Below are 12,804 nucleotides of genomic sequence, written 5' to 3' on the forward strand. Positions count from 1 at the left end.
CTATGTACCGCATGCTCCGTGGAAGGAACGATGCTATTTAAAAATATTTAAAAATTGATTATGTACATACATGATATGTATATAATATCAGACTGTATCAGACCCCCGAGATACGGTTAATATCAGAGGTGGGTAAAATTTTGGAGTAAAAGTATCTCAAATATTATTTTAAATAATCGTTACAATTCATATAAAATAATACTATTCGAAGTAAACCGTAAAAAATTTCCGCAAATAAAAAATATTCTAAAATATAAAATAAAATATGTATTTTGATAATAATCTAAAGCATGAAATAGAGTGTTTTTATTTTGGTCAGTGAAAGAATAACATATATTTCTCGACGATGAAAATATAAATTGAGCGAATAAGCGAGACGCAAGCGGGAAGATATGTTATATCGCCATGTATAAAACACACGTACAACTCAAATACACGAATATTCCTGAAATGAAAATAAACCGGTAGCCGCGTAAATTAAAATCCGGATTCGTTAATCATACAATAAAATATAAGTAGGGACCCGTAGTACCGACCGGGAGGAGAGGGTGTCGACAGACTGGCGCGAATAAACGATTTTTTAAAGTAACGATTGTTTATTGTATAAAACAAACACACTCTCGACACAGATACTCCTGTGCACGTATATAGATCTAACGTAACATCTTCACGACAGTGATAACATTTTGATATTCACGATACAGGTGGATCTATATAAAAAGTCAGTTCGCTCACACTATGAGGTGCGAGACGTCCGCCGTGTACGCGGCTGGGGATAGTCTGATATCATCGGAGCGAGGAATTGGCCGTTGACGGATGTCGCTATCACCGGGCCAAGCCCGGCCCGGGCTTCGCGGGGTTAAGTTCGATCTAGCCACCGTGTCCACTGCTAAACTGACAGTCGTCGGATCGTTTAGGCCGTTGCTTTGGATCCTTCGTTGAGCCGCGATCGACGCTCGCAGGGTCTTCCGTTTCTGCATGAGAAATTGAACTCGAATTACAACCACGAACCACGACACAGAAAATCGCACTGGCTCGTTCGCTTCGGCTAATTCTAATCGACTTACAAGTTACGTCGCACTGTATACGTATCTCAAAGCGCAAAGAAACTCTTTCGGTGCACCTAACTTTCGGGTACTCATAAGTACCAGCACCCAAAGAGCCTACAGTCATACTTTATACTTCTAAGAATAGCTTAACTGATATTGGAAGCTCGTATCAATACGATAAAGCTGATAGAATTAAATACTGTGACCAAGAGCTGTGAAGGGTGAGCCGGGAAAGGCGGGAACGCTCGAATGATTTCAGCGGATTTGACCTTGAACGACCTTGTAGGTTTGTCAATTGTAGCAACCATTATGCCCATCTTCAACAATCTGAACCATGCCCATCTGAACAAATAATATTTGTATAGTACAAATAATAGAAAATACGTATGCAAAAGTGTCAGTAGAAAATAGACGTCTGATTTCTTTACAAAAATTTCCAATCGATAAATTGTCTACAAAACGATGCTCTAGACCGGAAGACCCTCTCGAAGGAGTTGCTAACCATCCGTGGGCAACTTGGGTCGTTTATGCACGGAGCGAAATTTCATTCGTGATTTCTTTCTTTCCAATATTTATTTTCTAACGATTGTACATATTAAAATAGGGACTTCGATACGAGTTCCAGAAGTTTTTTCGATTTTTTCAAAGCCTAGAACAATGAAAAAAAAAATTAGTCGTTAACAAAAAAAAAAGCCAGGTTGCCCACGAAAGGTGCAAAAACATGCTTGCCCATAGAGAGTTAAAATCCACTGAAGGCATTCGGGTGTCCTTGTCTGGCTCACCCCATGTAAACAAAAGCGATACCGATGCAAGATATAGAGGGGGATGGTTGTTTCTCTAGAGATAATGCTATCCTGCGGCAATATAGAAGCCCGACTACATTCCTCATCCCCTAAAGCTGGTAGAAGCAAAAATTGGTGCTCAGATCGGTCGTAATTCGTGTCGTTACTAGCTTTCCGAGCTTCCTGCCGCCGCTCCTATTCCCTCCCGGCCGCCTGCGGTTTACTGATAAACACACAATTCTGAGGAGAGGACAGCGAAAGATACCGGAGAGAGAAAAAAGAACAGAGATTCGATTAGTCTAGGGGATCCGCCCTCCGGTTCCCTTACCTCGATCGCTCCCCGCCATTTGTCCGCCGCGTGTCTCGCCAATTCCATCTTCTTCTGCTTGCGGATCTGGTGTTTCTTGTATGCCACCTCGATGATGATTAAACCGATGCCGCCGATGATCCCCACGCCCACCACTATGAACACTCCGGCCATGTTCTTCAGTCCCAGCGTGTTTGGAGTGTTCTCCAGCTGCTCGCATTGTTGTACGTTCCCTTGGAGGATCCAGTGCGTGTCGAGGCTCTCCATGAAACCGCCTACGATATTTAGCAATTATGATCTATCGCTACCTGTCATCACTCGCGCATTCTCTGGGTTTGCTCTCGGCCCACTCGAGAACAAACTCAAGCCGTATATGTAGGTGCTCTGATCCGAAATACGGCGAAAGCCGGTCTCGAGCTTCCGTCTCGACGCGTCGGATCAACAGGACACTGCCATTTCCGCGAATTCGTCTTAATAAGCGTGAAGCACAAAACAACACATTTTCCAAAATCATAACAGCGAACGGGAAGAAGTTACTCCGACCACGGTCAAAATATTACTGCGGTTGTCACCACGGTTTTTCGTGAATGGTTAAGGGTGAATCAACGTGATGATTTATAAGGGTAGTCCGCTCGTCGATTCCATGAGTCCGTCGCACGTGTTGTCGCACGTTTTTTGCTTATTATAACGTCCTTTGAGGTACGGTAACATTTTATAATACAGGATTAATATTCTTATAACAATGGATATAAGGTATTCTTTCATATTTTGCAACTTCAAATTTATGATCCGAATGGGCAGGTCATGAGACGATGACGTCGTACGGGCCTAGCTACGAATGTCCATTTAAATTTCGTTTGCCGAGGCACGCACACGATTATGTTCTGTCTCATCGACACGGTTGGGCGGACTGTAGTACATAGTAGGTTTTTGTCTATGTATACGCATAACTCCACACAATCAAATTTTGCAAAAACTTTAACAGCTTACATCTCAATAACTATTTGTTTGCGACATGTGGCTTCTTTCAAACTTTTCTCTTGTGGATGAGTGGAAGGTGTTGATGTAAATAACAACTTTACCAACAATTTTCTGTTATAAAATAATCAAGCTGCTCGCCCTCCGCAGGCCGTCCGAGCGGGTTGGCCCGACCACTGGCGGTATACTCGAAATGGTCGATATAGCAGACAAAAATCGCGCACGGATCAGCTCCGAACCGGCCGATTATTTAATTTACAACCACCGTGCTCCGACAACTTCAACCCTGACAGATAGAAAACGCGTGCGACAGATCCACCGAATCAGATCGATGGGGATCATCATCATACATGCACACATCTTTTCTATTTTATATACATATATATAGATTCTGCGGCAAGTTTCTCTTACAAATGTCCACCGATCCAGAAGTGTAGATTCACCCCTAGGACACGGATGACTTTTTATAGATTACTTTAATTTATATATAGATTACTTTATTTTATACGTAGCGGAAATCTGGCCACGTGGTTGAATCTTTCGGTTCGAGTCGCGCGCTACAAGTCTACGAGCACTACGGTTAATTAGGTCGAAGTAAAACAAGATACTTTTTTCGCAATTACCGCTGGTAGGGAATGATACTTACTTTCGTGGAAGTCTAAGATAGCCAGGGTCACAGCATCCGCCCATAAAGAGCCCTTTTGCAAGCCTATCCCGTAACCGGATCGTCCAAACAGCTCTCCGGCAGTGACCAATTCGCAGTCCTGGGCAGCCTCGAATTCCAAGCGAGAGCTATCCCAGATGAAGGCCATGAGTTTCCTAAACAAAAAACAACAAACAGTGTCATAATGATTGCTTCCCGTCTATTATGGAAACACTGCCTAATGGCTAAATGCCTAATGGTTAGCGAGTCTTACCCAATTTTAATGTCCCTGATGGCTTCTTCGGCAGTGTCGTAATTGTTTGCCTCCATGGTGCGATACATGTTGGACAGTTCAACCTGTCGACGGAAGTACATGTCCACGGCCGAACCCTTTACCGTCGCACACGTGAGATTCTCCATGGTGTTTCTCAGCTGTAAACGGACAGGTCCGTTTAGAAATAAACAACTAATTTCGAAGCTTCTTGTTATGACTAGGGGAGAATACGGCAATCGCGGTTCGTGGGCAATGAGGTATTATTATTGCAAAATGACATGTCTTAGATTTGCAATTTTTCCCGCTCAACCATTGCCAGTGCTGGATTAACCGATAAGCAACGAAAGCAGGTGCCTAGGACATCGGGAGAAAAGGAGGGGAACCATAGAAATTTATATTTTATTTTATTTTATTTGAATAATATTTTGATGTATCGAGTTTGTTTTCCACGTGTCGAGAGTTATCGGTAAGGGTACTTCGTTTCATGGAAAAATATCCTCCTACAGCCCCGTGTACCGAACTATTGGGAGAGAGTACTGTTGTATCGCCCAGACGACCACCATTACCCCATTCTCCGCTACGATTGCGCAAGTTCTTACTCGAGCATCGTTGATTCCAGTTAATTTCGTCTTGGGCCGTTCCAACACCAAGAATGCAGCCAAGTTGGCAGTGTACGAGGCCACGATAATCATCGCGAATCCTGCCCAGACCATGCCTAGTACCCGAGCAGAGAAGCTTCTCGGAGTGCCTATTAAATTGCGGAGAGACACATTTATCATGCGAACTATTCCGATCCGGTCGACCTTGCCTCATTAATTCTGACATTTGGGAATGATCACCGTAAATACGAAGCCTTTTTCATTTTCCGTATCATCGAGCATTGTTATTGGCGACACCGTGGTCGGTCGGTAGGGAGTGCATAAGAATCATTGCGTGATTCCATTTTTGTCCTTGTTTAATCGATTTAATTATGCCTCCGTTGGCAAAGAAAGACATTAGCGGTTCTCTATAAATACGTTACTTGGAGGTTCAATGTTAATGATAGCTGGGAGACGCACGGGGACACACTCCATAGGCCATAGGATAATAAAGAATTCCTTTTACACTGATTACAAGTAAATCTGGAAACGACTGCACCGAGCTGTGGACATCGGGTTTTCAGGAAGATTGCTGCCTTGTTTAACAGCGGCCCGACGTCATTGCCCGAGGCATCATAAATCAGAGTAGGGAAGCTCTACATAGAAGTTTTCTCCGTACGGTATATCCGAGGATGTTATTTTCGCGTCCCATGCGATGCTAAGTACAGAGTACACGTTTCAAATAATAATTGGTCTGCAACGTTTGTTTATTCGTCCCTACTATCTTTTAGAATAGCATGTTTACGACTTTGTATTTGCGCTTTATAGTTTTTTTTCCGCTGTAGTAGATTAGTAGAACATCGAGTCAGACTCGTGATGAAGGTTCTAAACAGAGTCTAATAAATGTGTATGTTATCGTATGTTAACCCTCCGTGGGCAACCTTTAACGTTCCAACGATCATTTTCTAAAAATTCTAGTAAAAAGGTTAGTCGTGAACATAAACGACTCAAACAGCGTCGATAAAAATAAAGTTGCAGACGGAGAGTTAATTTCCTTGAAACCGAGATCAAATTCTATTTGGTTGTCGTTAATAACAGCCATTGGAGAACGTGTAGGCGCAATAGATATTAAATTTTTTCTTTATCTAGGAAATTGTAAAGTACAAAGAAGATCTAGTCCCTGCAACAATGAAATAAATCGTAGTGCAAGGGGTTGAAGGATTTCTCGATGGGAACGTCTGTAAAACGTTGTAGAGCGGCCAACTTCGAGGGATTGATACAGACCTTCTCCGATTCCGCTGTTGAGCAAGACTCCCCAGGCGAACCAAATTGCGCTGGACAAGTTGAGGGCGTCCTCTTCGGTACCGTCGGTGTTTGCTAGCTTGAACCTCCCGAAAGGCGAGAACCGGTCGAGGAGGTACAGAACTAGAGCCACCACGTGCACCGACACCATCACCAGTATCCAAAGCGTGTTACTGAACGGCTGCAGAAACGATACCAGGGTCGACGATCTTGAGGGCTGCAAATCCAGACGTAGAGAGTCAGCTTTATGGACCAATTCAACAGAAATTGTTACCCAATGAATATTTAACACGTTCTATGCCACGTTTACCGCTGATGGTACACGTTAAACTATCCATTCAGGCCGCGTGCACCACTGGTGGTACACCCTGACATATTTATTTAACGCGCTAAAAACATACATCCTATAACAAGTTCAACACTGTAGGATATATTTCTTATTTATTATAAACGGTTTATTTTTTATCAGTTTTTAGGAATTTGTTGCGGACAGACTAATATAGCGGCTTCAACGGAAAGTAATCGGAAATTGGCCCGACAAAATAAGCATCAAACTGGTAGCGTAACTTGTCATTAATTGAAGAATATACCTTCTTCTCGAGGATAGTGATACCCTGGTACTTGAAAGGTTTGCTGAACTCGATGAACTCCGCGCGTTCCGGGTTGATCGTCAAAGGAGCGACGATCATGTCTGCTCTTTCGTTGACTAGTTCTCCTATCAGTCCCGTCCACTCCTTCTTCCCGCCCGCTATAACGTTTACAAATAAAACGCGTTTCGTTTTCGTTCGTGACGTTCATTGTCGCACAATTCTTTGCAACAATGATTAGTCACCTGAGCTATTCTTGATCATATAGCTGCCGAACTGTCCGTCGGGAGACAAGGCCAAGCTGTAAGTGAAGTTGATAGTCTCCGATAGTTTCTCCAACAAGTCCATACAGTACCCCTTGCAACAATACGTTTTCGTACCTGGACACGACAGAGCAATTAGAGTACATTGGATAATAGCATTAGAAAACTGTGAAAGCTTTCGTTATTTACTTTCGTGTTCACTGGAGTTGAAGTGAGGACACAAAATCTCCTCGGGCTGACAGTATTCGGTATCGGCGATTTCGCGAACGTAGACGAACGGTTTCTCTTCGATCGTGAGCACCGTTAGATGCGTGGGGATCATGAAGCCTTCCGGCTTCGATCGTAATCGGCCCGGCCAAGTTATGTTCGATTCGTTCACCGTCAACTTCATTTTGGTGTTGTTCTGTCCCACGTTCACCTGCTAGATCAAAGTTTCTCGAATTGCTCGAATTCTTCGAGGAAACCACAATTTCTTCGCGAAACGATCCAGAAACGATTGAAGTAAATGCCTACTTCTTTGTAAACTTAAAATTGATCTTGACACATTGTCTACCATCGATTATTCCGTAATCTTTAAAAGTCTGTGCCTCATGGGACAGGATTTTTTAATAGATCCTTCAACAGCAACAGAAACTTCCATCGTAAATCAATAACTCATCCTCGATAACGTGATCTAGTAATTTCGGATTATTATGGCAAAAAGAAGATTTTGGTACAGCACAATGGTTGAAAAGCGTGGTAGGCATCCGGTAGATAAAGTGTTCAATTCATTTTAAAGATACTACTTGCTTTTAGATTCAGTATTTTCTGAAGCTTACAGTGGGATAGAAATATTTTCCAACGGAGACTCGTTCACCCTTTTCTTGAATATTTATGATATGATACTCCGCAAAGATTCGGTCCCCATTATCGTCGAAAGCTACTCTTCCGGTGGAGCCGTTCGGCAACACTTGCTTGCGGATAAACCTAAAATGATGAAACTCATGATAGCGTAACTCTCACTCGCTCGAATCTGGTTCTAGTAAAGATACAAGTAGTTACGTCGTTGCATATAAAATTTTTTCTCATTTTTTCATGAGAAATCTATACTACCGAGTGTCGCGCGACGAGTTGTGACGGTCAATATTAAAATCTTTTTTTCTCCTGAACGCACAGTTTCCTTTTTAATTTATTAATTTATTTTTTTAATATTGCATTGTCATCCAGTTCTGAGATATGTTTAAAGTTTCAAGTCTCTAGCTCATCGGAAAGTGGTTTAAAATTCGATTACAAGATTTGACGCATACAACAACGAAAACTCAGCAAGCTAATATAAGCGTGGTAAAAATGGAACATTTCATTTGCAACAATCTAATAGTACGTGGAAACTGTACCTGAATAGGGATTTCCCAGTTTCCCAAATGGTACCGGAGTCACCGCAGTCCTTCGGCGGCTCCGTAATCATTTCCGTTTTGTTCATTTCGTTCAAAGCCGACACTAGCACCCGCCTGGAACATGCATCTCGTCAAAAAACGGAAAAGGGAAAAGTTCATTTCTATTTGCTAATAGTTTCTTTCGTGGCGTGGACTCCTTCAAATTGGAACAGCCTTTTATGAGCTGTGATTACAAACGATTCTATCGCTTTCTAGAAGGCAGCAGAATATAAAAGCAGCAATTCCTTTGTTGTCTTGAATAATACGAAAGTTGGAATACAATCCGTATAAATGACATAATAGTACTGTTCAATCCGAAGGAACCAACAGATGCCAACAGGAGTCTAGTACATATACAGAAGATGTAACAGCGTTTTGGCTTGTGCGATTCAATTTCTCCGAGGCAATAGAGCAAAGCAATTAATTAATATGGAAAAATGCTAATGTAGAAATTATGGCATATGCTCCTGCATTACGCATGCGGCATGTCTACGAAAAAGCTAGACGCAAGAAAGATTGTGTTTAAGCGAAGAACAGAGCAACCGGCATGGCATTTTGCGTGAACAATCGCGACAAAGGCATTGTGTTTCTTGAAGTCGTTCTTGAATCGTAGGTCTTCTCATGCGCGTGTATCAGAGTCTTTCTCTCTCTCCCTCTCTCTCTTTCACTCGCTCATTCTCTCTCTCACGCTATTTCCATGGTGGAACGAACGACATTATCTAGACACAAAGTTAACGTCAATGTACGATCGGAAAAGGAACTGACAGACTGTCCTGGATGTGAGCCTCCTCCTTCTCCGCGTTAATTAATTTCAAGCCGAGAAGACCTTCCGGTGCGTTCGGCGCCTCTAAGGCTTGCTCCGTCACGATCCAAACGTATCCTGCGCCGGTCATGTTCAGGGCAGCGGCATCTCGGAAGATCACGTCCGCGTCGGTTTTCCTGTTGTCAAAAAAGGGGGGCGATTAATATTTGACTAGCATAAAACGTTCTGAAGAATGGGATACTTACGACGCGTATAACAGACACACTCTCGCCTGCGCCGTCTTCATATCCATCAGCTGCTGCGTGAAATTTTCCAGGCCGGGTTCGAACTCGATGATAGGATCCACCTGTTAGAGTCACCGATCGTGTTTAGTCGATCCCTTTCCTGGTCTCTAGAATTTATTACTGTGTATCCAGAGAGTTGGGCAATAAATAAATTTATTTAAATAACAAGTTATTTGTTATTTGGATATTCAAATAAAACGCAAAAATAATTATTTATTATTTGAGCAAGTCTAAATGAATTTATTTAAAATAATAAAGTTAATTGTTATTTGTATTAACAAATAATAAATTAAATTGTATTTTTATTCATCAATCCGCCCTCCGGACGGGCCCGACCACTGGCGGTATACCTGAAAAGGTTGCTATAGCAGACAAAAAACGCGCACGTGTTCATTGTATATGTATAATACAAAATACAACAAATAAGAGAAGACCAAAAACTATTTATTTGATTTCCACCTCAATCCAAATAATAAATAATCTTTTATTTGCAAACAAGAAATAATAAATAGATCATTTTTTAAATTATTTAAATAACTTTTATTTACATAAAAAGTTTAGTTATTATTTGCAATTAAAATCACACATTTATTTATTATTTAAAATAAAGTTTGCCCAACACTGTGTGTATCACATTGTTCTATACGTGTGCATCGGTTTGACTTCAACGCATTTTGTGCAAAATAAAAATGCGGCTTATCAATTGCAAGACATGGGAGCGTAGTATTTTTTCTGGAATAATTTTAACTCGTAATCTCAGTTTTTCAATTATCTTAATTTTTCTCCTGTTTTTTCGTTTTTAAATTGCACCCGCACATTTTTATTATAAATGCATAAAACTCTGCGGTCCTAACGAGTTCCGATTATCGGACAAATTAAGTTCTATTATTCAGTTGTAGAACTTCCTGGTTGTTTGTTCAAAACCTTCTGCAAACCTACCTGAACCTTTATTTCCACATATGCGTCTAAATTCTGCGAGGTGGTTTGAAACCGGCCAAGCAGAGCCCGGCCATCGGTGTCGGAGCTGTGGATGAAGATTACCTTCATGTAATTAAAGTGTTTCAATAGATCCACCCACACATCGGCTTGATGCGAGTACGGCGGCACCGTTCGCAGGAAAGAGACATGAATGTTCTGGAACAAGAAAAGAAAGAAGATACATCGCACAGTTTTTTACATCCTCGGGCACAGTTCGTAAACATACAATAAATCTTCAACGAGTGTGACGCAATAATTTCGATAATGCGATACTGACGCAATGGAGGTATTACTTGAGAATCCTGTTTGCAGAAAACCGGAAGAATCGCGGTCTATTATACGGAAACATATAATTAATCGTCTCCTTTTATAAATAACCAATCAAGTTGAAATATCATAAAAAATCGTTTTTCAATCGTTTCCGCAGTTCTTTCGCGTTTGTAGGAGAGTCCGGGCTCGAAACTAGTATTGTAAGTAATTGATAATCAAAAATGCAACTAACTCATGTATACTGACCAAGACATGACTTTTCGATAACCTAAACTTCAGTGCCTAAAGTAACTGTTTCTTAATGGCTTAAAATTCTACTTACTGAACTATAGATCTCTCTGCGAAAGAAAAAGTTTGTGTCTCAATTGCAAGACACAGGAGCTAAGTATAAAAACTTATATTTTTCATTAATACTTTCAATGCACTTAGATATTTTTAGAATGTAATTATTAGATGCGAAAACACACATTAGAAGAACCTATTAAACATATTCGGAAAGAAAATAAATTTCTATTTCACTCGAGTTTGTTGCAATTCAGGTATAACGTCTTTATTTTGCATAAAGATCTACCGTCTACTAATTATTTTAATTGAATCTTGAAGAACGATTGCAGGAGACCTTCGATGCGTTAACGAGATCCTTAAAAGTAGAAATGAAGCGCTGATTAAAACCTGAAATACTACGAATAAGTATCTGCAAGACCGTTATTTTCGGTAGAATGGTTTGAGGATTTCAATGTCGTCAAGATATTCTCCGACAGGATTAAGAATCGAACGGACAGCTGATAGACTCACTTTGTCGGAGAACGCAGAATCTCTCGACGATATCCCGATAACGGGTATGTGATAAAATCCGCTTGTGTAAGAAACAGCTGCCGGCGACAGATCTCCTGTTAGGGGATGAGAGACCACCACCGCGTATACCCTTTCCGCAATTAAGTAATTACACACGCTCAACGCCGTTTTAATTGGATTCGCGTCCATTTGGATCACTGTGGGCGTGTAGGACACTCCCCTCCTCACGTAATTCGAATCCAAGTTCAAATTCTGAAACGAAACAATTATTCCCTCTGATTAATTCACCCTGAAATTGCATTGAAGCTCGTAAGAGCTTCAAGCTACAACAATTCAAAATGATCTTTTCTCGATAGCAGATATAATGTAGTACAAGTACAAATCGCGTCCCCCTCGATATCATTTAACTCTTCTTTGAAATATTTACCGGTGTCACAAATAATTTCAGAGATCTTCGAGGGGATCGATTTGAATGGGACAGCCTGTATTATACAAATATGATTAATTCCCTTGGAAGCGATATTCTATTTTGTTGTTGTCGATATAGGGCCGTTGGAGAATACGTGGACATTTGATAAATATAAATTTTTTTTCATCTCAGAAACTGGAAGAAGTTCTGACCACTGCAACGGTAAAACAAATCGTAGTGTAAGGGGTTTAATTCGTACTCGAGGCTATTCGGTCGTGACGGAAATATCGAAATAGGGGGTGGCGGTAATTGGACGCGTGTCAAGGTTTTTTTTTAATGAATAATATTGAATTGGGCAAACGCGAGGGGGTGGGTGTCCAAGTGTTCCTCGAGGGATTTCGTCTGAATGGACCCGCCTCGAGAACAGTGGACCGCCTTGTATTACTTACTTTGAGTTTCTGCTCAAAATGATTTTTGCTCTCGTTCGACAATACAGCACCAATCTTAAAGTGGGTGGGATTGTTGGCTTGGAACGCCCCGTGTCCATTGTAGATTTCGTTCAAGACATGCGAGAAGGAGAAAGCCTCCCAAATCAGCAGGAGGAACAACAAGGCTCCTTCGTATCTCGCCATTGCGGGGATCGATCTACGGGGAGCAATAAGTTCCGATAATGTTTACCAACAGGAATGAGAAATAGTAAAAGCCGAATAAAAATACAAGTGTATACATATACAGGAAAATTATAGCTCCATAATTTCCGATTTAGATTAGCGTCGCGTCGATACTTTCGACACGTTACGAGCGATAACACGAGAATCTTATGGGAGCGAAAAATTATCAAAGTCGTCTTCTCTCCTTCCCGCGCGCCACAGTTTCTTCGAACGTACCGATTCGAGTCCAGCCACAGATCGTTCACGCAATTTTCGTTAAGGTCCGACTCATTTGGAAAACAGTTCACGCCCTTGTCGAGTATCCCTACAAACGGACGACCAGCGTCAACGTCGAGCGCGAAGGTGGATCTGAGAGACAGAACTCGGGGACTCATCGATCCGTTCGGATGCTGCGCACAGTCTCCGTCCCCACTATCGCGATTTTCGGTTGTTTTTGTGTTTTTCGACGGATCATTACGG

General features: G+C 41.5%; 1 protein-coding gene across 8 annotated transcripts; it reads right to left on the reverse strand.

Moving 5' to 3' along the window:
* Positions 1-563: 563 nt before the first annotated feature.
* On the reverse strand, positions 564-12,734 carry Nmdar1 (glutamate ionotropic receptor NMDA type subunit 1). Of its 8 annotated transcripts, XR_013009694.1 has the most exons (19): positions 12,562-12,734; positions 12,124-12,319; positions 11,266-11,517; positions 10,162-10,356; positions 9,184-9,284; positions 8,941-9,114; positions 8,137-8,250; positions 7,582-7,729; positions 6,953-7,184; positions 6,746-6,880; positions 6,504-6,661; positions 5,896-6,130; positions 4,633-4,781; positions 4,034-4,191; positions 3,763-3,935; positions 2,160-2,413; positions 1,779-2,071; positions 1,478-1,698; positions 985-1,391 (listed from the first exon to the last, which is right to left on the reverse strand). XR_013009694.1 is itself a non-coding variant. In XM_076431266.1 (17 exons), the coding sequence occupies exons 1-17, from the start codon at positions 12,717-12,719 to the stop codon at positions 732-734; spliced, it is 3,072 nt and encodes a 1,023-aa protein (XP_076287381.1). In that variant the 5' UTR covers positions 12,720-12,734; the 3' UTR covers positions 564-731. The 8 variants fall into 8 exon arrangements, 4 of the variants coding, with proteins under 4 accessions (XP_076287381.1, XP_076287373.1, XP_076287389.1 ...); XR_013009695.1 differs by lacking the exons at positions 985-1,391; positions 1,478-1,698 and adding an exon at positions 861-974 and having other exon boundaries at positions 1,854-2,071; XR_013009696.1 differs by having other exon boundaries at positions 985-1,698; positions 1,779-2,054.
* Positions 12,735-12,804: the final 70 nt, after the last annotated feature.

The sequence above is a fragment of the Lasioglossum baleicum genome, chromosome 1, assembly GCF_051020765.1.
Source record: "Lasioglossum baleicum chromosome 1, iyLasBale1, whole genome shotgun sequence".
Lineage (NCBI taxonomy): Eukaryota > Metazoa > Arthropoda > Insecta > Hymenoptera > Halictidae > Lasioglossum > Lasioglossum baleicum.